Raw genomic sequence first — 25,062 nt, 5'->3', positions numbered from 1 at the left:
ATAAAATATTCTTTACTTTTTCTTATAAAATGAGAAATGCTAGTTCAAAAAATAATGGTCCAATTATGATACTCACCGCTAAAAAAAAAATTAGGCTTTGTTTGAAATGATTTTATTACTGCTTAAAACAATTTTTTTAGTACAAAATTAAAAAATTTTAATAAAAAAAAATTATTTTAAGAAACAGTAAGATAGCCGTCCCAAACGAAACCTTAAATTCATGAAATATCATAAGCCACTCTTTAGTCCCTCTACCAACCTAAACAGTGCAACCAACTATATCGCAAACTCTACGTTTTATATAATGAAAAGCTCCAAATAGATCAATTTAAAGTTATAACTAAAGTTTCACAACAAATTATATCACAAACTCTGCATTTTATAGAATGAAAAGTTCCAAATGGATGAATGTAATAAATAACTACAGTTATACATGATTCAAAGAAAATCACCTGACTTTCAAAATAAAATAAAATAAAATACAATTTACTTACCAAACCTCAACAAGCTAATGACAGAATCAGTGGAAATACAGGCAAAAACATCCCACCGAAACATACAAGAGCATATAACAATAGGGGTATAATCACATAAGAGGAAAAAACTCTGATCAGCAAAGCCCTGCTGATCAAAATAAATCATGCCAGAAAACATCGGCCTGCTTTCGTCTTGGGTATACAGCAGTCAACTACTATTTTTTCACCATAGCATAGTATGAGAGCCCTTCAACAATACCAGGCATGAATTATGATTGACGCAACAATAGCAGCCATGAATGATGATTTCTGGAATTGTGAAGCCACTATATGGATCACTTCCAATCAAACATCGGTTGCTACTTTTAACCAATGCTGATGCAACATGGTAGGCAATGAAAATCAGATAATGGGAAGCATAAGTGACCACCTCTACACTTGGTATCTTGATAACCTTTGTGCCACAAGAGGCTCTAATTTGGTGCGGAACTGTTCCCATGCTTCACTTCCAAGCATCTATAACCAATTTGCATTGAACAAAGGTTAAGCAACAATCAAGTTTTATTCCTTCAGTCATAACGGACCTTGGTATAAAAGATCAGGAATACCTGTTTATATCCATTTAAAACTTGGGACACTTCATTGATTAAATCCTTGCTCCGTATTTCCTGAAAGGATATATATGAAATTAAATTGAACTGACTTGTATTATATCAAAACTTTAGAGTCAAATTTCAACGATCCAATCTTACATGCCAACTAGCAATCGCCCTGCACATGTAAGCTAGCGAGTTCACAGCACCAGAGGGATTCGTTCTCACCTATGGAATTGATATTAAAAAGTGAAGGAACAAGTTTAGTATTGCAAAAAAAACAAAAAAACAAGTTCAGTATTGCCAAAACAAGAAAAAAATGGAATTACCATTGCACAAAGACCTCGGAATGCATCTTCTTTTTCAAAATCATCCCGTATCCTGGATAAAAGAAAGAACCAAGTTCCTTGTCAGGAAAATTAAACATCAAAATACCCTAAACTCAAAACCTAATTATTTTGCATTAATCATGCCAGATATTTCTTAATATCGAAAGCCTGAATGGTGGAATGAGTAGAATACGAAGAATGAACAGGCAAAAAGTTTTATGCTTCTCGGTAACCGAGTCAAGCAAGTTAAAACATCCACACATATTGAATGGGGTTAGAAAACACATGCATGTACAATGATAAAACAAGCCACTAAAAATCATAATAAGTTCTAGCTAGCCATATATTTTGAGATAACATCCAAAAACTAAGTGCCAACAACAGATCACAACATAGCTAATGCCATGCCATCACAATAAGAGCATAGCGCAGTAAGGTTCAAATTGCAGAAGCACCGCACTTTTGCTCATAAAATACACGTCAACAATTGAAAATTGTGTGAAAAAACTAAAGCAATTGAAATGGCACAACATAGAGAGTTAATATGCTTGTTACCAGCATGACTGCCAGCATGCCATCAAAGCTAATAATTTTAAATAGCACCGATGGATTCAACCATAAAATTTGCATAGCCGCAGCTTTCAATAGCATGGTATTAATAGGGAACAAAGCCTTGCCAAACCTGGCCTTTAGGGGTTGTTTGGTAGCAGATTTAGGCAAGATTTAAGCTAAATCATGTAAAACGGTACAAAGAATTTTAAATACAATAAAATCTTAAACCTGGTTTCTCTTGTTTTTTTTGGCTTTAAATCTTGAAGTTAGCATATCTGGCATTATTCAACTTTAACTTAGCAAGTCTAGCAAACTCTTATATTGTCGGTACCTTCAATCCCTTCTCTAGTATGCTTTCATCATGACTTCCCAAATTCTTTATAAACGAGGGTTTCAAGAATTTGGGAGGTAAGGATTTAGGAGAGACACAAGGGTTTCAAGTTTTAAAATTATTAATATAACCTGGTATTAATTAAATAATAAATAAAATTTTAAATTGAACTTAATGATAATAAGTTAACTAAAAAGATAACAATTTAAACAAATTAATATAATTTGTGATTTAATTTGATTAAGTAGAATTTATTATGTTTAATTAGTTTTATAAAATATTAACTAATGGTTAATTATGATATTAATATCAAATAATCAAAATTTAATTAATAAAATTACAATTGATAAAATATTATTTAAATTATTAATATAAATAACAACAACAACAACATCAAGCCTTTGTCCCACTACGTGGGGTCGGCTACATAAATACTTTTTCTTTCTTGTGTACTGTTAAAAGTCAAATTCTCATTTAAATCTAATAAAGAAAGATCATTTCTAATATTCTCTAACTAAGTCATTTTAGGTCTACCTCTACCTTTCTTAACATAAGTCAAATCTAATACCTCTACTTTCCGAATCGGGTCATCGGAAGGCCACCGTTTTATATGATCAAACCATCTAATGGGAGCATACACATCGGCACCATAAAGCATTGCAGGACTCACCACCATCTCATAGAATTTTCCCTTAAGTTTGAGGGGCACTTTCTATTACACAAGTCTGATGCTTTCCTCCACTTCAACCATCCAACTTGAATTCTGTTGATAATATCCCCATCTATTTCACCATCACTCTGAACAATAGATCCAAGATATCTAAAACGTGTACTCTTATTAATGACTTGATTGCCCAAAGTCACAATCCCCTCACTAGGTTTATTACTACTAAAATTACACTCCATATATTCAATTTAAGATCTACTCAAGAGAAAACCTTTAGACTCTAAGATTGACCTCCATAATTCAATTTTATCTTCAACTCTCTCTCTAGTCTTATCAACAAGAAGAAAAATCAATAGCAAAAAGCATACACTAAGCTACATCCTCTTGCAAATGTCTAGTGAGAATATCCTTGACTAAAGCAAAAAAGATATGGACTTAAGGTTCATCCTTGATGTACTCCAACTGAAAAAGGAAAATACATGGTCAAACCACCTTCTGTTTGAACACAAGTAATAACTCCTGCATACATATTTTTAATGATTTGAATATAAGCATTATTAACTCCTTTCTTTCAAGAACTCTCCATAGCACTTCTCTTGGAAGTTTATCATATGCTCACTCTAAATCAATAAATATCATATGTAGATCTGCCTTATTCTCTCTATATTTCTCCATCAAATTTCTCAATAAATGTATGACTTCCATAGTAGACCTATTTGGCATGAATCCAATTTGATTTTGAGAAACATTAGTATCATGCCGTAACCTACGCTCCATAACTCACTCCCATAGTTTTAAAGTATGACATGTTAATTTGAGAGGTACGAGAGGGAAAAAGCTTGTCTTTATTCATTACAATCTTCCCTATTTATAGATCTATACAAGATATCTAAATGCGGAAATAAAGATTACAGATTTAATACTTAAAAATCTTTCCTAAATTTGTTCCTTCATTATGGCGTGATCAATGAGAGCATCCCACGGATTGATCTTTGTGTCCGTTGGATCCTTTGCACAGGGAACGACTGGATTTCAACACTCCCCCTCAAGCTGGGAAATATGAATTTGTCATTCCCACCTTGTCAATCATTATGGGAAAGGCAGAACCGTCCAATCCTTTGGTAAGGATATTTGCAAGTTGATCCTTTGATGGTACATGCTCGACACTTACTAGACCACTGTCTAGTTTTTATTTAATGAAATGTCTATCCACTTCTATGTGCTTGATCTTGTCATGCTGGACTGGACTATGGGCTATGCTGATTGCTGATCTGTTGTCACAATGTAGCTTTATGGGCTCATCCCACTTGACCTTTAAGTCTTCTAGGATTATTTTGATCCATAGTAGCTCACATATTCCCAAGGCCATAGCTCGATATTTTGATTCTGCACTGGATCTTGCCACCACTTTATGTTTCTTGCTTCTCCATGTAATTAAGTTACCTCCAAGAAATGTGCAATATCCAGAGGTATATCTTCTATCAACCGGTGATCCTGCATAGTCGGCATCCGTGTATACTTCTAGGATTATTCCACGATCTCTCTTAAAGAGAATCCTTTTTTCCTCATTTTCCTTTAAGGTAGTGCAATATCCTGTCTACCGCTTGCATGTGAATCTGCTTTGGATTCTGCATAAACTGACTGACCATGCTTACAGCAAATGCTATGTCTGGTCTAGTGTGGGAGAGATAGATCAATTTCCCTACAAGTCTCTGGTAGGCCCCTTTATCTACATATGGATCTTCTCTAGCTTCTCCCAGTTTAAGATTAAGTTCTACTGGAGTCGGTGCTGGTTTACAAGCTAGTTTACCTGTTTCTTTTAGAAGATTTTTGATGTATTTCTGTTGTGAAATGAAGATTCCTTTTCTGGAGTGAGCTACTTCAATTCCGAGAAAGTATTTTAGTATACCAAATTCTTTGATGTCAAATTCCTTAGTAAGACTTTTCCTTAAACTAATTTTTTCCTCTTCATTATCTCCAATCAAAATAATATCATCAACATACACTAATAATATTATGACTCCCCCTGAGTCTGAGTGTTTAAAGAATAATATATGATCCCCTTGACTCTGCCGATACCCATTAAGGAGCGTGAATTTAGAGAATCTTCCGAACCAGGCTCTTGGTGATTGTTTGAGCCCATATAAAGCCTTTTTTAGCCTGCACACCCTATTGCCTTCAGATTTTTCTTTAAACCCTGGTGGTATTTTCATATCTCTTCTTCTAAATCCTCATGCAGGAATGCATTCTTCACATTCAATTGCTCCAGATGCCAGTTGTACTTGGCTGCTAGTGAGAGTAGTATTCTGACAGTAATCATCTTGGCTATAGGTGCAAAAGTTTCTTGGTAGTCAATGCCATATATTTGAGTGAACCCTTTTGCAACCAGTCTTACCTTATATCTCTCTAGTGTGCCATCAGCTTTGTATTTTACTGAGAACACCCATTTGCAGCCAACCGGTTTTTTCCCTATCGGTAGATTGACGATCTCTCATGTTTTGTTCTTTTCTAGGGCCTGTATTTTATCTTTCATGGCATTTTTCCAATTCTTATCAGATAAGGCCTCAGAAATATCTTTAAGAATATGGATATCTTCTAATGAAACCAATAAATTTTTGTGTGACGATGTGAAGTTGTTGAAGGATATAAAGTGTTATATAGGGCATAAGGGAGTTGGTGAGCTTACCTTATTTCCAGATGATGGTTCAGATTCTTGGATCTGCTTTGGAGCACAGCTTGAACTTGTACGTCTGGAGTAAACCTTTCCAAATCTAATGATAGCTTTTCCATTTGTTTCCTTATCTTGGGTTTCAGGTGGATTGGTTTGAGGTGGTGGAGGAAGGTCAAGAGATGCTAGTTCATTTTCCACATCTTCCTTAAGTTCAGTCTCCCCCTGAAGATGAGATTTTGAAAAATAGGAATTTTGCTCATCAAAGGTAACATCGATAGAGACAAGAATTTTTCTTTTGGGTGGATGATAACACTTATAACCTTTTTGGATAGCTAAATAGCCAACAAAGATGCATTTAAGTGCTCATGGATCTAATTTTCCTCCCCTGGCTGTAAATATGAACATAGGCAATGCATCCAAAGATTTTGGGCGTAGGATTATGATGGGTTCAAAACTCGAGGTAAAAAAGAGGACAAAGTCTCCATTGGAGTTTTGAGTCCTAAGGCTATTGAAGGTAGTCGGTTTATGAGATAAGCTGCCGTTAAAAGAGCTTCCCCCTAATAGAATTTGGGTGTATTGTAGTGAAATAGGAAAGCTCGGGTGGAGGCTAGAAGGTGACCATTTTTCCTCTCTGCAACCCCATTTTGTTGTGGGGTGGAACACAGGAGGAGTAATGGATGATCCCTTCACTCTGGAAGTAGAAGGAAAGGGTTTGGTTGAAATAATCTTTGACATTATTGGAGCAGAATCTCCTTATTTTTACCCCGAATTAATTTTTGATAATGGAATGAAAGATGGGAACAATGGTGCTAACATCAGATTTATTTTTAAGGAGATAGATCCCAGAGACTCTAGTGCAATCATCAATGAATGACACAAACCAGCGTGCCCCAAAGATATTAGGGATTTTAGAGGGTTCTCATATATCACTATGAATAAGGTAGAAAGGAGTAACACATCTCTCACTTTTGTTTGGGAATAAGGTTCTTTTATGTTTAGCCAACTCACAGGTTTCACAATGAAAAATTTTAATTGTCTAATTTCTAGAAAAATTTTGGATACATGTCTTAGGACATCAAAAGATGGATGTCCTAATCTATAATGATGAAGCCAAATAGTGGAATTCCAATCAATTAGGGATAACAAAGATCAACTCTTTTTAGATTGGTTTGGTTCTTCCAGGTAGTACAATCCTGCTCTCTCCTTAGCAAGTCCAATCTTCTTCCCCGATCTTTGATCCTGAAATAAGCAATAAGTAGGATTAAACAAGGCTTGACAATTACGGTCATTGGTAAGTTTTTGTATTGATATCAGATTTGTGAATAATTGTTGTACGTGGAGCACATTTTTCAGGGTGAGGGATGGAGAAAATATGATGTCTCCTTGGCCAGCTACCGTGGTAAGAGAACCATCAACAGTGATGATTTTCTTGTTGTTTGGGCAAGGAGTATAGTTTATGAGGTGGGTGGGTGAGTGGGTCATATGTTCTGTGGCTCCTGAATCAATGATCTATAATTCCTTTCTGGAAGCACTTAAACTAATAGAAATTGAAGTCTTACCTGAGAGTACAAGTGAAGAAGAAGCATTTGATTTTTCAAGAGATACCAGGAGTCATTTCAATTTATCAATATCTTCTTTATTGAATTCTCCACAGTTGGACTGTGCTTCTGGCTTACTTGTAATGTTGTTGGCATGTGATGTGCTCCTTGTTTCACCCTTTTGATTCCACTCTTTGTTGGGGGATTTTCCATGTATTTTCTAGCATATTTCCTTTGTATGTCTTGACTTTTTGCAATAGCTACACCAAAGTGAGTCTTTATCTTTGAATTTTGAAGAATATTTACCTTTCTCCTTCCATGACGATTCTTTGTTCATCACCATTACTGAGCTTTCAACGACCTTTGGTTCTAACATCACTCCTCGTCGGCTTTCTTCTGTGCGGATGAGAGAAATGGTTTCATTGAGTGATGATGTTTCCTCTTTGCCGAGAATCTAAACTCTAACTTCGTCAAATTCTGCATTTAGTCCTGTAATAAAATCATAAACTCTATCTTTTTCAATAAAGTTCTTTAGGATTGCAGCATCTTTCGGACATCTGATTTCTACGCACCTATAGTGATCAAGTTACTGCCGCAGATTTTGTAGAATGGTGGCATACTCCATCATGGTCTTACTCCCCTGCTTCATGCTTCCAACTTTGACTTTAATTTCAAAGATTTGAGGCGCATCACGAGCTTTGGAGAAGGTTTGTCTGGCAACATCCCATATGTCCTTCTTTTGGTCCTCCTAATTTCTAGAGTCATGAAATTCTACAACCATGACATAATCATGGAGTCTGCTTCATCCCATGCCCCAAATTTAGAATCTCCTTCTTTTGGTCCTCCTCCAAGGAGGTGATGTATTTTCCTTTTCCCTTTCCCTTTCAAGTAGGTCTTCACAAATTGAGACCACTTTATGTAGTTCTTCCCATTTAGACGATAGGAAGGTTGCATGCTTTGAAGGTCACCTCATCCTTGATGCACCATAGAATCCTTAAGTTGGTCAATGTTTGAAGAAGAATTAATTTCTGACATTTTTGAGTCAAAGGGCAGTAATGAAAACTATCTATTTGATTTTTGGACAACAATGAAGGCTCCCAAGATTTTTCTAATCGACAATAAAGGTCGATTTTCTTTTGTCCGACAATGAAGGTCGGATTTTTTTTTAAGGGAAAAAGTACCTTCCCGATTTAATAAACAAACCGGGCCGCCGACTCTTAAAAGGAGTCGGACCGGGTCGCTTAGGGCAGGCACGCAGGGAGCTGCTCGGCTCCCTTGGTTCGCAGGATGCTTCTTGGTCGAATTGGAACGGTCCTTCGACAATCTTCCCTTCCTGTCAGATCGAGATGCTCGACTAGGCTCCTCTCCTTCGACGATCTTTCCTTCCTGTCGGATCGGGATGCTCAACTATGCTCCTCTCCTTCGACGATCTTCCCTTCCTGTGGATCGGGTTTGCTGCTTCGCAGGAGGCTTCTTTGGCTCCTTCGTGGCCGTTCGTCTACGCTCCTTCGACAACTTTTCCGTCTATGGCAATGAAGGCCTTTCTTCACGAAGGTTTTTCCTCTTGAACCCCTCCGACGCTCTGATACCATGTTAATTTGAGAGGTACGAGAGGGAAAAAGCTTGTCTTTATTCATTACAATCTTCCCTATTTATAGATATATACAAGATATCTAAATGCAGAAATAAAGATTACATATTTAATACATAAAAATCTTTCCTAAATTCGTTCCTTCAGTATGGCATGATCCATGAGAGCATCCCAATGATTGATCTTTGTGTCCATTGGATCCTTTGCACAGGGAACGGTTGGATTTCAACATGCACTTAATTCTTCTATAATTCGCACAATCTTCTGCATCACCTTTATTCTTAAAAATAGGAATTGACACACTCATTCTCCACTTATTTGGCATCTTTTTAGTCTTCAAAACAGTATTAAAAATTTTAGTAAGCCAAGAAAATCCTTCATTTTCAAAGTATTTTCAAATCTCTAGTGGAATATCATCAAGTCCAAGAGTTATTCCATACATCATTTTCTTTAAAACCTCTATAACTTCATTTTTAATAATATGCCGATAAAAAGAGAAATCTTTATTTTCATTTAAGGTGCTAAGGTCACTAAATTCAATCGTATTTTCACATTCTTCATTAAAAAGTTTAGCAAAATATCTCATCCATCTTTATTGAATATCTACATCTAAGAAAAATACTTTTTGATCTTCATCCTTAATACACTTCACTTGAACTAAATCCTTACTGCTATCTCTTTGTTTGGCTAACTTATATATATATATATATCTTTCTGCCTCCTTAATATCTAATCTATTATATAAATCATTAAAAGCTAAGATCTTAGCATCGCATATTGCTTTCTTAAATTCCTTATATCTTTTCTAATTATCAGAATTTTTATATCTAAACCAATTACCAAAGCAACGCTATGCTATCTAAATTCTACATCCTTTTTAGGCATCATCAAAACCAATATAGGAAAAAATACATATTTTACATTGAATCTTGATGTAATACTATTGTTGATTGGGAATTCTTTAATCTTTCACAATTATTTTTAATGCTAATCCATGCTACAAAATACTTATATTTATAAAAAAAAAAATTGTATGATTAACAAAAAACAATTTAAAAGTGCGCAACAAATCAAATTTTATGATATTCAAATAATATCATGTTAGGAATTATAGAAGTTATATGATGCTCAATTCATTAAAGTTTATTTATCAAATGCCCTGATAAAAAATATGAACATGATAGTGGAACTTCCTAATATAAAAGAAAATTGATTCTCCAATATCAGTATGATTTTTTTTAAATATATGCAATATTACCCTCACCTATAACATAATTTATGGCTCATTAAATTTGATATCCATATAATTTCCACAAATCTGAACAGCTCTATTTTTTAATACTATATCAAAATAATTCTCTAATTATGCGCCAACATCCAAATATTTTTTATTATATTTAAATAATCTATAATTCAAATTTGACCAATATCCCCTATAATTTTAAAATTTTAAGGGGTGACTCATCTAAATCGAAAGCTTTATCTTTAAGCATATTTAACATAAATTTCACTTCACATTTTGTTTTTAATCAAAGTAAAATTTGCTTTTTTTTTTTAATTTGCTTGTACTTTTTACGAAAAATTTTGAACTCTAATTTAATTAATTTTCAATATAGCATTTTCATCTTTCCTAAATATCTTTATCCTTAGACAAAATCCCATTAACATCTCTTTTAATACATCTCTTTTGTTCTTTATAAGACAAGATGTAATTTTTTCTTTCTTTATACCCTATTTATAAGATGTCTAGCATCCGTGTAATAATCACAAGTCTGAAGAATATTTATATATTGTCACTATTTAAAAGCAAATGTCTATCACAAATAAAGCATTGTACCTAAACATTCTATCACTAGGTCTCCTTATGTATGATTTATTTGTATACTTTCCTATAGCTTAATTGATTATCTTTTTAGTATAGCTAGCTATCTTATCCAACATAAAGTATGGTTCAACTACATAATTTGAATTTGCATGTCTAAAAACTTTTTTCAAAAATATCAACAACTTCTCATCTTTCAAGTGCCAATACCTAATTCTAGGGCAAATACTTCTGTCAAATGCTTTTTTCATACAATTCCAAGATAAACATCCACTATTATCATTCAATTTGATGTAATCAAACTTGACCCGGGAACTCCATCATAATCATTGAAAAAAAAAAATTTTTCCTTACAACAACAACAACATCAAGACTTCATCCCACTAATAGGGTTAGCCACATGAATCTTTTTTTTCTCCATTGTGTTCTGTTTAGAGTCAAATTCTCATTTAAATCTAATAAAAAAGTCATTTCTAACATTTTTTAACCTAATAATTTTAGGTCTATCTCTACCTTTTTTAATATGGGCCAAATCTAATACATCTACTTTCATAACCATGTTACAGAAGGTCGATGATTTATGTGACCAAACCATCCAAGGCAACTCTCTCTAATTTTATCTACCACTGGAGCTGCTCCAACATTTTCACGTATACTTATTTCGCATTCTGCCTCTAAGAGTAAAGCTACTCATTCATCTTAGCATCCTAATCTCTGCAACACTTAATTTTATGCTTATCTTTTAATGGCCAACATTCTTCGCTATACAACAATGAAAGTCTCACCACCATTTTATAGAATTTCCCCTTAAGTTTGAGAAGTACTTTTCTATCACACAATAAGTCTGATGCATTCCTCAGCTTCAACCATTCAACTTGAAATCTATTAATAACATCATCATCTATTTCACCATTACGCTCAACAATAGACCTGAGATATCTAAAACGTGCAATCTTATTAATGACTTGATCACCTAAAGTCACAATCCCCCTGCTAGATCTATTACTACAAAAATTACACTCCATATTCAGTTGTAGATCTACTCAATCGAAAATCTTTAGCCTATAAGGTTGACCTCTATAATTCAAGTTTACCTTCAGCTCCCTCTCTAGTCTTATCAACAAGAAGAACATCATCAACAAAAATGCACCAGGGTACATCCTCTTGGAAATGTCTAGTAAGAAAATCCATGACTATAGCAAAAATATGTGAGCTTAAAGCTGATACTTGATGTGATTCAACAAAAATATGAAAATACGAGGACAAACTACCTTATGTTTGAACAAAAGTAATAGCTCCTGCATACATATCTTTAATAACTTGAATATAAGCATTATTAACCCCTTTCTTTTCTAGAACACTCTATAACACTTCTCTTGAAACTTTATCATATGCTTTCTCTAAATCAATAAATATCACATATAGATCCTCCTTATTATCTCTATACTTATCCATCAAACCCGTCAATAAATGTATAGCTTCCATAATAGACCTACCCAGCATTAATCCAAATTGGAGTAAACAAATATTTCTATGTGATTTTCTAGTCTCATTTGGATATAAATTAATAGGAATTTATTTGCTAACTTATGACCTTATGCAAAATCAAGTGTAACTTCCTACAACTTAAATTTTATCTCCGAGTCTAAAGTAGAGATAAATTCTCTTATGCCCTTACTTGCTAGAACCTATCATTTAAGACACCATCAATAATTGTACTCTGTCAAATATATATTTAATAGTTCATCCATATGTTCCAAAATGTTGCTTTAAATTATCTATAAATCCAACTTTAAAAGCATAAACATTTATTACATTTATAATATCCTCAATGGTAATTAATTTAAGAGTAATTATCATATTATTAATATAATTAACCTCAACGATTTTATTATTCAACTCTATAATCATTAATATTCACACCCCATTGTCTTGTTAATCATCAAAACTTATAATAATAGCATATAACCTTCCTGAATTTCTTTGCATTCTCCCATTCCCTTTTATTTCTTACAAACACACAATATTAATTTATCTTCTGTTATTGTCAATAATTCTTTAATATTTTATTCAAAACCGTTAAAATTCACATAGTAAATCAATAATTAATTTTAAACCTAGCCAAACATTAAGCATTTCACACCACAATTTGGATTAAGTTGTACAGCATCAATTGCAAGTGACATAAAGCAACATCAACAGCCGGCAAACTGCAATTAAAAAAAAAAAGAACTAGGGAGGCAATAAGGGGGGATGGGAGAGGAGAATGGCAGAGGTGTTGTGAGAAACTATATTATAATGAGAACGCAATTTCAACTAGAACGATCTTGGAGTAAAAAGGCAACACGGAAAATGGTTGAAGGAACATGATGGAGCAATTGGTGGTGGGTTTAGACCATAAATGAAGCTTGAGTTTTGTTTCTCTATATTTCAAGTTAGTCCTTTAGCTAAATTAATTAAGGAGATAGCCGGGTTTTAACATGGAAATGAAACTAGAGAATAAGCTGAGCCAATATGAGCCGAGCTCAAGCTCTGCATCTCAATTCTACAATCCAAACAGGCAAACATGTAAATTAGCTGAGTTGCACGTTAAGCCAACTTTGCTGACGTACATCCCTAGCTTATTGAAGCATAACCAAAACATAAGACGTTTGAAGGCGCTTACTAATAGAGCGCTGACTATGACAGCACAAATCTAATTAGCATTGATACCATCAAAAAAAGGTTTTGTAAGGTGGTGGTGCTATTTATTTGTATTTAATTTTTAACGTGAAGGGATAACACACTGGAAAAAAGATGGTATGCACTCCAGCATTTATTAAATGTCTATGCTTCCATTAGTTTTGAATAAGAAAAAATAGAAGAACGATAACTGTGAGTTTTGAGAGGCTTTCCAAATATGTTATGTTTCAAGATACGCATAAAACAAATAAAATTTCCCATCAACATATTTAAAACTTGGTTCACAACACATAACTTACAGAGATAATGAAAACTACTTACATGCACAAAGCCGAACACCAACACTGCATGAAATGTTCCATATGAGGTGCTACAAGTTCCGGACATACCCAGCCTAACCTACCAAGTGTAATGGCACTGTTCTCTAAAAGTGATTTGTTGAGACCCTGTCAAAGAAGCAAAAATATGAATATTGTAAACGTAAAAAACATGTTACAAATTACAAATATGCTCACCTCTGGATTTTGAAGGATAGGAACAATATATGATATGGCTTTTATCACCACAGGTGATATTTCCTGACGAACCTGAATTCAATCATACAGACAGAACATGGAGCTTTAAAAAAGATGGCAAGACGTTAAAGCTAAAGAACAAGAAAGCAATTAACTAAAATAAAAATTGGCATTCCACAAAGCCAGCAATGAGACTACAAAATAGTTTGCCACCTAAAAAAGAATCTGCCGGCATTATCAATTCGCCTAGTCTTTCATCATTCTTATGTGAGGGCAGAATATATATCATGATATAAAAATTAATGTAATAAATACACAAGAAAAGGAAATCAAACAACTAATTATTTTAATTCATTATATGGTTTACTTTCGTTCTAGTTGACAGAATTCATCTATATTAGTTTTGGACACATTGGGGGCCCGAGCCGTGTTTGAACCAGTGGTAGCTTATTATTATAATAGGTGCAAATCTTCATAGGGAATCATGGGGCTGGGCTTGGTGAACAATCCGCTAATACACGATGTGGCTCCACATAGCCAGGACATCTACACTTGTGCGCATGAGAAGGCACCTTACATATTTAGGATATAGCTCCCGAGCCCGCACCTTAGTTGGAATAACTTCTCCCACCATGTCAAGCCTTTGATCCATCTAGCTGTCCTTAAATTAAAGTAAGCCGTCAAGCTCATGTAAAAATGCAAGAATTAAAATGAAATGAAAAGTTTGTGATAATATCAACTCCACTACTGTCGGCTTATGAAGTGCCAAGTCGAAGCCTTTGACCTTAGGGAGCCCTAGTAACCTCTCCCGACATTCATACATCCAAGCACCACAATCCAAGAAGGAAGGCACATAAGACAGACACCCAAGTCAAATGTATATAGCTGACCCAATATGGCTATGAGGGGTTCAGCAAAATCTCAAACCACTAACACGACTCAGTAAGTGCACTCATACCATGTAAATTGCATTAAATCTAGTCCCAATGGATGGTGAGTCAATCTATCAAGCACCAACTACTTCTGGGATGAATGCCCTCCCAAAATATGCTATCGCCTAAGGGTAACCAAATTGGAAAGTGACCTTATTGCGATGATATCTCTATAAAGTGATAGAGCAACCAAAACAATAACATAACTAGTCCGATCACATAACGATAAAATAATATGGAACCTTCAAGTTAGAGCAATCACTAACAATGTATGCTTACCACATTAATTGAGCCCATCCGCGATCTCTACCTCCCTCAAATCAAGTGACAAACTAAGTACATCCAACTATTGAAGTAGAGAAAATCGATCTACTACTAAGTGGAGCAAAAAAAAAAAGAGGGATACCCATTCTCACTCCAAAATTGATGATGTCGCGATAGCCAGATGAATATGAGATATACTCTCTCCAAAAAATAAGGACACTCCAAACAAGCAAAGGCTCTGTAGATGTGAAAATGAACTCAGGTGTATATCTAATGCTAAGGGAAAGTCAAGCCCCACAATTCAAGGAATACTCATAACTCCATTTATTCTGGTAAGCACTGGAGTAGCAAAATATAGACGCTCACCCCAAGAGATACTGTTGGCTACTAATAGAGCAACACAAAGATGCACAATCAAGTGATAACAAATCTTGCTAGAAATAACTTCACATTCATATCTTGTATTGTTAGAGATAAGCATCCAATTGGTGAAGATAGCCAAGCAAAATCCTTCGATAAATAGTGTCCATGTTATAACCCTAATCCAAAAGAATCACAAAATGATGCAACATATCGAGACAATTTGTCCTCTGGAAGAAAACTATGTATCCATACATGTACGAGCATGGTGGCTCGACGTCACATGGAAGGCCAGCCACTCAGTAAGTTCGTAGATAACTGCTAAGAAGCTCAAGAAAAACTAGAAGCAGGGCCAATTCTCCTCATCAATTTTTGTCAGCAAAACGTTGTCTATAAAATAGCTCCCTATCAGGAGAAATGCATTCCTGTAAGCAATGACCAAAGACTAGCAACCCTGACACATCTTTTAGCTCCCATAATACAATCATCAACTCATTAGGACCACCCTAATAAGTGTCGCTACCAGAATCCCATAACCCCAGAACTCTACTCATCCTGCCTATGATGGAAGTATGCTCCCATAGTCAAACATAAATGCATACACTACCTTGTCAACACCAATCATTTGCAATGTATTCTTATGCAACTTTAGAATGTATCTGGCCCATGACATGTATCAATACACAAAACAGGGGTCTGCCCATAAGTGATCAATTCCAAGCCAATGAGCTCAAATGTAGCTGCCAATCACTCAATAACCATGACTATACTCTATCTTAAGGGTGCAAGAAGCTAGTTGCAAAATGTCAAAAACTCAATAACCAATTATGCAGGATTCTCAGAAGTGAGCCTGATTCACAAGCTAGGAGCATCGAAAATTGTGCAAAAAAAGCTGTGATAAATTTCATACCACTTCAACATCTCCGCATGTTATATAATCCTATCACCAATCTTAGCATCTCCTCGAAGATTGTGCATGTTGATAATAATCCAACCATCATTATGTTCGCCAAGTGACATGTCAACGGGTATTGTCTATTTAAATATCTCTTATACCAGCCACATCGCTTGTACTCTTCAAATAGGAGAGACATTAGGGCACATAAAGAGAGAGAGAGAGAGAGAGAGAGAGAGAGAGAGTAAGGGGGATTGGTTGATCGACAACAGCTAGAGCTGCAAACGAATTAAACCGTTTCAAGCTTGATTCAAACTTTCATGCTAATGTTCAACCTCGATTCATTTAAATTCATACTTGCAAAGAAATTTATTTTAAAAGGGGGTTAGCAAATATGGCTCACCTAGGTAAGTAAAATAGTTGTTAGCGGTTGACATACGCATGTGTCACAAAGAAATAAAAATCAAACAAAGTTAAAATTGAGTTCATGGCAATGATTGAACACAACATCACACAAAATTGTAGCAATAAGCAGGAAAGTTGTTTGTGAAATGGATTGCACTAAAAATACCTGTTGGAGAAATTTTTTCATCCTCAATAAACAGCACATTTTGTGATCGAGCATAGCATATAAAATGATATATTGTCCCAAAGGTCAAAAAAATATAACTTTCTTATGGACTCAATTATAAAATTTACAATTTGAATTTTAAACAGAGATTTTCCCACATTTAATATTTGGTTGAATGGGGTTTATTTTATTATGAGATACAGATGCCCCAAAGGGGACAAGCCCCTATGATTAATTATATCTCAAGCACTTGGTACTTGAAAAAACTTTTGATTAAACAAATGGTTTCCTATCTTTTGAAAATTATCAAAATATTGGCTAATGATTTTCATTTTGAAATTTATAAAATTATTGTTTAAAAATTTTAGTCTTCAAGAATTTCAAGGATAAAGAGATTGAATTTTTATCTGATTTTGGAATAGAAGCCAATAGAATGAAATGTATGAGTACTTAATGTTGAGGGAAACTCAGAGGTACTCAAACTATCCTATGTTGTTGGGCTTTATATTTTAGAATCAACTTCTGTTTAAGTTAATCATTTTTATTTAGAATATTGGGGCATATATTCCAACAACACGTGTTAGAGGAAATGCCCGGAAGGTGAGTTCTTATGAAGTGATTGAGATCAACAACTGTCTCGAATCCTAGAAATTAGGTGAGGACTATTGAGGGGTAGTGCCTCAAACCTAAGTTTAATTGGAGTGCAAAGAAACTTATAAACTAAACTTCACCTGAGGCATAGCCAACCCGACAATTGAATTTATTGTCCTGCCTGGAAAGATCTACCAGCTAATCCACCTAATAGCTTTTAAAACCATGTAGTCTGGTCTCAAATGGATATATAGAGAAGGGAAGGTTATTTTGCATTTATATGATAGTGCTTACAGCACGCTTTGAGACCAAGATGTTTGACCATGAATGGTATGCAAAATGCTAACTCACAAATGCAGATTTTTTGTTATCTAGTCTTTAGGTGAGGGCTTTGCTACATGAGACTCATTGGGCTATGTATGATCATTTGCATTTTTTTAAAAACTTGGCTCCTTAAAAGGAGCCATGCAATTTTTCTTATATTTAAAAAAATATGGAACCTAAGATTAATTTTATGTTGTAGAAATCTTAATTTTGTCCTAAGAGTCTACCGCAATAAAAGTCCAGGCCACCACGAAGCAAAAGCAAAGAAAAAACCTAGGAAAAATCAATTTTTTTTTTTTATACAATTAGGTAAACAATTAACACAAATAATGTCCCAGTTATTAGAATCAAATTTAACAGCTCTTTTGTCTGTCATTATACAACATAATCAAATTTTATTTACATACAACTTGTGGAGGTCTCCAAGCTTTGGCTTCTAAGTTAACCTTGGGCTTCAATTTTGGTAAGTTCATCCTCTTGATCCACCTTTCCTTAAATTAAACCCCACAAGTTCAAATATACATCTTAAATTTAATCAAATATATTTAAAAAGAGAAAAGACTCGAGCATACAAACAAAGAATTAGGAGCTTGAATATATATGCATATCATGAAAAACAACATCCAGAATTTGCTTAGCGCTCAAACTGTCAAGTCCCTACTTCTATCATATTGGCCACATCTCTTAGGGGGGGGTTTAAATATTTCATATTTACGAGGGGTTATGAAAAACCCATAAAGTATTCATTGCTTGCTTTTAGGCAAGTCTACTACTTATAAATCCTAAGATGCAATGATATAATCATTCTATCCCAAAGGTGGAATGATTGATCGTTGTATCAAAGGAACTTAGATGATTTTTTATATGTTTTGGGATTCTCTTAGTGTTAGAATAATAGAGAAATATCTACCTAATAGGGTAAGGTAGCCATGCCTAATAATTATACTTAGGTCTTTGTGAAATTCACCCAATAGAGTAGGATGAATTCCAATAAATGGGGTAATTCCTAGAGGACGCCTAAAGCTTGCATTTTAAATGTCACGGGAGGGTATCGTTTGTTATGTTAAATGAAATTCCACTTAGAGTTTAGTTCTAGAAGAGAGAAGTCCAATAAGTAGCTTTTGGGCTAGATGTTGAAGGATCTTCCTTAACTTTTGGAGTCAATGAGAGGGAATGAAGATGTCCAACATTTAGCTTTTATGCTAAATGTTGTAAATTTCCCCTTAGATTTGGAGCTAATAAGAGGGGAAAATCCCCTTAGCTTTTGGAGCTAAGGAGAGAAAATCTCCCACAACTTAAGAGGTTGGAGGGGATTGAGATCAAACATATAGCTTTTGTGCTAAGAGTAAAAATTTTCTAAGGCTTTTGGAGCCCATAGAAGTGAAGAAAGATTTGTAAATTTAAGGCCACAAACGAAAAGATCTCCCTAAATTTGTGTATTCAAAAAGATTGGGACACTAACAAGCTTGGATTAAGCAAATGAAAAATGTATCAGCATTTGATTTTAGCTCAATATGTGAGCAAGATTTGCAATTTTGGGGTTGCAAATCAAGAGGAATTATCATTGAATTTTCATGTTCAATGATGGACATTTAGTTTGCTAAATATATGTAAAGCAAACATAAGTGAATGATATGTAGATTTGGACTACGAATCAAGGATTCTTTGGGCTTTTGGGTGTCCAAAGAAAAAAAGTTAATTCATCCACTTGGGCTGGAAGAACAAGGATTATGTGATTTATATTCTTTTTCTTCAGGTAGAAATATTTATTGATTTTTGTTCAATAAATAAATTATTTGGGTGTATATTTGATTCACTCAACATGGTTTGAGTGAATATGGGAGTTTCCTATAACTTTTGAGTTATAGAAAAAGAGGAATTTCTCTATAATTCTTTTTGTTTTGTAGAAAAGTGTGAGAGGAACATGCAACCTTAAGGGTTGCAAGTTGGAGGGTGGACTATTGAATTTTGCCTTCAATGAAGCATGACTATTTACCAAATTTATGTTAGATAAATAGGGCAGAACAACATGCAACTCGTAGTTTGCAAATTTGAGGAATCCCTTTAAGTACTTGGTGTTCAAAGAGTGGGAGTCCATTCTTCCAACTTAGGATGAGAGGACGAAAGGAAGATGGATTTTGGATCCTATATGTTAAAGGATGATTCATTAAATTGTATTCCAAAAAATAAGATAGAGAACTTAGAATTTGGCTCCAAGTTCAAGATCTTCACGCAATGATGCTTTCTTGAAATCTGGGAGGATATTTCAAGTCATCATGCATAAAAAAAAGGTAGATGATTGTTTGCTAATTTGTGTTTCAACAAACAAGATAGGAGAGCTTGAAATTTGGCGCCAAGCTCAAGAGTTTATAGTATGATGTATGTAGGACTCTCTTTTAAGGAAATCCATAACATTATGTAAGAAAGATTGGGGATAGCTTTCAAGGAGTGCTAAGAGTCATGCAATGAAAATTTTGAAACATTGAGGAGGCTCCAAAAGTCATGCATGAAGGAGGATTGGTAATTGACCGTTGATTTTGAGCATAAAAAAAAGTCATGTGAATATAGGATTTGACCCTAAGCTTAAATGGAATGTTTATTTGTTGACTTTGTGTTCAAACAAATAAAGTGAAAGAACTTCGAATGGGGTTTCAAGATCAAGAGCCATCTGCAATGATGTTGTTGATGTTTTGGAGGACTTCAAGCTATCATGCGAAGAGGAAGAGAGGGTGGTTGTTTATTGATTTTGTGTCAACAAACAAAGGATGGATTACTTAGGATTTGTTTCTAAGACTCAATGACCCATGCACTATAACATTTGAAACCTTGAGGAGGTTCCAAAAGTTATGCATGGGGGGAAAAAGAGGTCAAAGTTTGTTGGGTTTTTGTTTTAACAAATAATAGGTGGAGATGATTGTTTGTTGATTTTGGATTTCAACAAACATGAGGTGGAATGAACCTAGAATTTGATCCTAAGGTTGAAGGACTCATATAGTGATAAGTTTGAAGGCTTGAGAAAATCTCAAATCATCATGCATGAGTTGAAGGACACTCTACTAGAGAGCTTCTAATAAATGTTAGGCTTCATGCAATGAAGTGTTTGGGAGCATTGGGATGCTCCAAATATCATGCATGAAGGGACATTATTCATTTGTTGAATTTATATCTCAATAAATGAAAGAGAAAACATAGGATTTGATCCTAAAGTCTGATGGCTCATGTAATGAAGTGTTAGGAGCCTTGTGCAAGCTCCAAAACATCACACATGAGGGAAAAGAGCATTTGAAAGAGGGCTCTATTTTGACTTGAGTGTTTTGGACTCATCATGGAGAGGAGAAATTGATTTCCTACAACTTCTAAAAGGTTTTAAAATCAGTTTTGATATAATCTAGATATCGTAGAAATGTATACATGTGATTCATCATTTTGGGGAATTGATCATATGCTCAACCTGATTGTCATTGCACTCAAATATCTCAATTTACAAATTATATTAATCATACATAGATAATTCCAAAATATGATGGGATATACTCCATTAACCTTTGAATGCTATGAAGTATTCCACCTTTGCGTTATAAGCATTTAGGAATTAAATGAGTATGCTTATAAATGTGTAAACTTTAGGTAAAATGAGTTAGCAAATGACCCATGACATGTATATGTTCTGATCATTTCACTTCAACCTTTTAATTTGGAGCTCATATAAATAGGGTTAAATAACTGTGAAACATGAGTGGTTCATGAGCCTTTGAGGGAGTGGTTCATGAGCCTTTGAGGACCCATGCTACATTTCAAATTTATTTTAGAATCAAATGAGCCTATTTAGTTGTCTTCCAGACTTCTAGATGTTGGGGATTTTTTTAAGCAAACGATGATCGCTATTTTGAACATACTAAACCTGATGAAGAAGTTTATCATGAATTTGGTTGATTTTTGTATGTTGTGATGTTTACAACATAGGTCTTTGAAGACTCATGGTAAACTTCACAACAACTTGATATCATAGATATTCATGTTGAATCAAACAACTCCATTGAAAGCTTTCACCAAGTTCTGAAGGCAATCATTTTTTGAAGGCAATCATTTTTAGCATATGTAAAATATTCTAAATATATGTCAATTTGTCATGGCAATTAGAGTTGAATAATTTCATATGCAATTCATACACTTGAAACCCATGTATGAATGTAGGAAATACACACCTAAGGCTTAGAAAAGATCCAAATCAATTTTGACATGATTGGTGCATTGGAAAGTGGAAACATGAATGCAAGCCTCTAAATTTATGGATTTTATAATTTAGCAGAGATGTTGACTCATTGTTATCTCCATGAGCTTCACAAAACATCCAAGATGAGTTTGATTAACTCTAGTCATTCTAGAACTTACACAAAACGAACCTTTGAAGGTTTTTGTGAGAACTCCTACAGTGACCTATTTAACTTTTCGATTAATCAAATGTATTTAGGATATTTGACAAAGATCATGGGGAGTCAGCATGTTTCATTAGATGCAAGCTTCCATACTTGTGTTAATTTTTTCATAACACGTGATTCTAGGAGAAGGAACACGAGATGCAATATTCGAAAAGAAATTACACCTCGACATTTGACTTTGAATGAAATGAAATCACCTAACCTAGGGTTTGAACGTAGGTGAAAGCTAAGCATGCAATATGAATGATGTTTCATGCATTTGGAGGTTGTCGGACGTCAATCCAACAACCCTATGCGCATCGGTGTCCTCGCACTCTCACATGAGAGTAAACAAGTTGAAATGTCGGATTTTCATTGTTTTGTAAAGTGGACAGCAAGCATAGGTTTTATTTTTAGGTTTTGGAAAGCGAATTTCAAGGTTTCTAAGGGACCTATGGCTTTGGAGTATCAACCACACAACAACAGGATGATAGATCTAGGTTTCTTCTTAAGTTTTGAGGTTGTCACCGTGCAGCCACTATCCACTCACCTTGTCAAAAGGTGAGAAAATGGAGAAGAGAGATAACGAGCTGCTGTCCAAGCTCCTCCGGAAGGCAGGTTTGCTGTACAAATTGCTTTCCTTGCTATTTGAATGCTCCCGGAAATCATCTTTGCTGCCACGAACTTGCCAAAACTGATTTGGAAGAAAGTAGAGGCTTTCTACCTTTTTTAGCTGCAATAGGGGCTGACGACAACAAGAAGAGAAAATTTGTGCCTCTAAGTTGAAGGAAGCAGAAACCAACAGAAGAAGAAATCCTACTCTAAGTCCAACAAAGAAGAAGGCACAAACCCTTCTTAACCCAGCTTCAACTCTAAGGGATCACGCACAAGAAGCTGAATCGAAGTCTCTCTCTATGGCTCGATCGGACTATAGGTATGCACTAGAGGACCAGTCACACGCAGGGATGGAAACTGTGGGTTGTTTGGCCGGGTAGAACATGCGGGAATGGTGGCTCACAAGTCCCTGGCGCGCACGAGAAGTCTCCCTTGCTCGACCCCTTTGGCTCAAACATACGAACAAGACTAACTCCTTCATTTGGGAAAACAGCACGAAGATAGGGGCCTTCGGTCCGATTGGAAGAGGCGCACACGAGCGCCCCTCGATTCCACCTCCTTTTCATATGGGAAAGCCACATGTAGTAGTTTGCGGAATCTCCCTTTCTCACTCTTGCTTGCTCAGCTAGGTCGCACATAGATGGCGAAAGCTCTCTCTCTCTCCCGGCTAGATGGAGGCAAATGCCAAGACCGAAGACAAGGAGCCCTCTCCGGCCTCTCTCTATGCTTGAAATCAAAGATTGGACTGCCCGAGACGATCTTCTACTGCGATATCCCTAACAAGGCCGCCCAAATCCTCTTAAAATCGAGGCAATCATTGTTGACGAATATTTTTGCATCGACTCGACCCCGATCAAACCCGACAAAGCTCGATCGCGCTCGATCAATTCAATTGATCATCGTCGAGGCAAAATTACTTTAAATCGAAACTTAATTAAATTAAATTAAATCAATTTTAATTTAATTAAAATCAAATCAATTTAAAACAAACCCAGTCGAGCGTCGTTGAGCTCAATTCGACGCATTTCGACGCATTTCGACACAATTCGGCGTCGATTCAAGGTTAATTTCGTAAAATTAACTTGATCGGACCCGCTCGGACCCAAATCGACCCAAATCAGTTTGAGTCGAGTTCAATTTGGGCTCAATTTCAACCCTAAATGATTGATTTAGGCTAAATCAAATAGCCAAATCTGAAATTGCAATCAACGGCTAAGATTTATTTGATTTTCAAATTTTGCGGCCGTTAGTTACTCGTCAAGCTACGATTCCCGCGGGCGGCTACAGCAGAGAGATTGCGAAGATCTCTTATCTCGTGCGACAAAAAAGTCTCATTGTACGGCAAGTGCTCGAGTAGGCATGGGCGTGTCCGTCCCATATGCTGCGGGAGATCGAGGGGGGAATCCAATTCGGCTCCCCACGCTTGTCCGTCCCGATCTGGAGAGGGAGAACGAAAGAGAGAGCAAGAGAGCGTGAAACCTCTCACGGGAGAAGCCGAACTCCTCAAAAGATTCGGCCTCTTCGTTGCTTTCAGTCGCCCATCCCTACAGAGAGAGGGAGATCCAGAGAGTGGTCCAGGCGGAACTCTATTCCGCGTCCAGGGCTCATTCGCGCGACCACCTCCCTTGCCTTGCGACTACCTCACGAGCTAACACCCCTCCCAGGTGCGGAAACCCCTTCCGACCCCGACCAAGCCGTCGGCTGAGTCTTCCAAGGAGTCTTCCTTGTTCGCTTGTCGAATCCCTTGAAGCCGCGACCCCTGCAGTCGAAAGTTTCGTTCGTTTTGAAGCTTCGACTCCTCCTAGATCCGGATTTCTGCGAAGTTTCATCCAAGAAGAGGATTCTTCTTCCTCTTCCTTCAACTCCAGTTGATTCGTGAAGGCTTGGGTGCTGTTGGTAGCTTCCAAACAGCATTTGGGAGATTTTGGAACGTTTAAGACAGCAAATCCATCCTCCAAATCACCTTGGACAACGATTTGGAGCTTGGAGCGGAGCTTGGACAGCAGCTAGAGCTTGGATTGGAGCTTGGACAGTAGCTTGGAACTCGGATAGGAGCGCTCGGACAAACCGGGACAGGTATACCTTCGAAACTTAGGCGAAACCATAAGGCTCGCTAGCCAATGGCATGTGATTGACGATCCAAAGCCTTAGAGGTCCCTAGAAACTTTGATTTCTGGTCCCCCAAAACCCTTTGACGGCTGTCCACTTTGCAAAACAGCAAAAATTTGGTTGTTTTCCGTTGTTGGTTCTCATGTGAGAATCCGTAGAGGATGTTAATGCGTATAGGAGTATTGGATTTGTGTCTAATGCTTCTCAAATGTATGT

The 25,062-nt window shown here is 35.8% G+C and overlaps 1 protein-coding gene across 2 annotated transcripts in view; it reads right to left on the bottom strand.

Moving 5' to 3' along the window:
- Positions 1 to 358: 358 nt before the first annotated feature.
- Positions 359 to 25,062, bottom strand: part of LOC110096174 (transportin-1) — a 114,238-nt gene continuing 89,534 nt past the window's right edge. For both annotated transcript variants that reach the window (XM_020821967.2, XM_020821968.2), the window contains 6 exons: positions 13,768 to 13,839; positions 13,574 to 13,698; positions 1,399 to 1,450; positions 1,229 to 1,297; positions 1,085 to 1,144; positions 359 to 992 (listed from right to left, as the gene is read on the bottom strand). In XM_020821967.2, coding sequence (XP_020677626.1) covers positions 909 to 992; positions 1,085 to 1,144; positions 1,229 to 1,297; positions 1,399 to 1,450; positions 13,574 to 13,698; positions 13,768 to 13,839 — 462 coding nt within the window. In that variant the 3' untranslated portion in view covers positions 359 to 908. The remainder of the gene's footprint in view (positions 993 to 1,084; positions 1,145 to 1,228; positions 1,298 to 1,398; positions 1,451 to 13,573; positions 13,699 to 13,767; positions 13,840 to 25,062) is intronic.

Source organism: Dendrobium catenatum, unplaced genomic scaffold (genome assembly GCF_001605985.2).
Source record: "Dendrobium catenatum unplaced genomic scaffold, ASM160598v2 fragScaff_scaffold_1666, whole genome shotgun sequence".
In the NCBI taxonomy this organism is placed as follows: Eukaryota; Viridiplantae; Streptophyta; class Magnoliopsida; order Asparagales; family Orchidaceae; genus Dendrobium; species Dendrobium catenatum.
The sequence above is the reverse complement of the archived record's forward strand: the minus strand, read 5'-3'. Positions and strand labels throughout refer to the sequence as shown.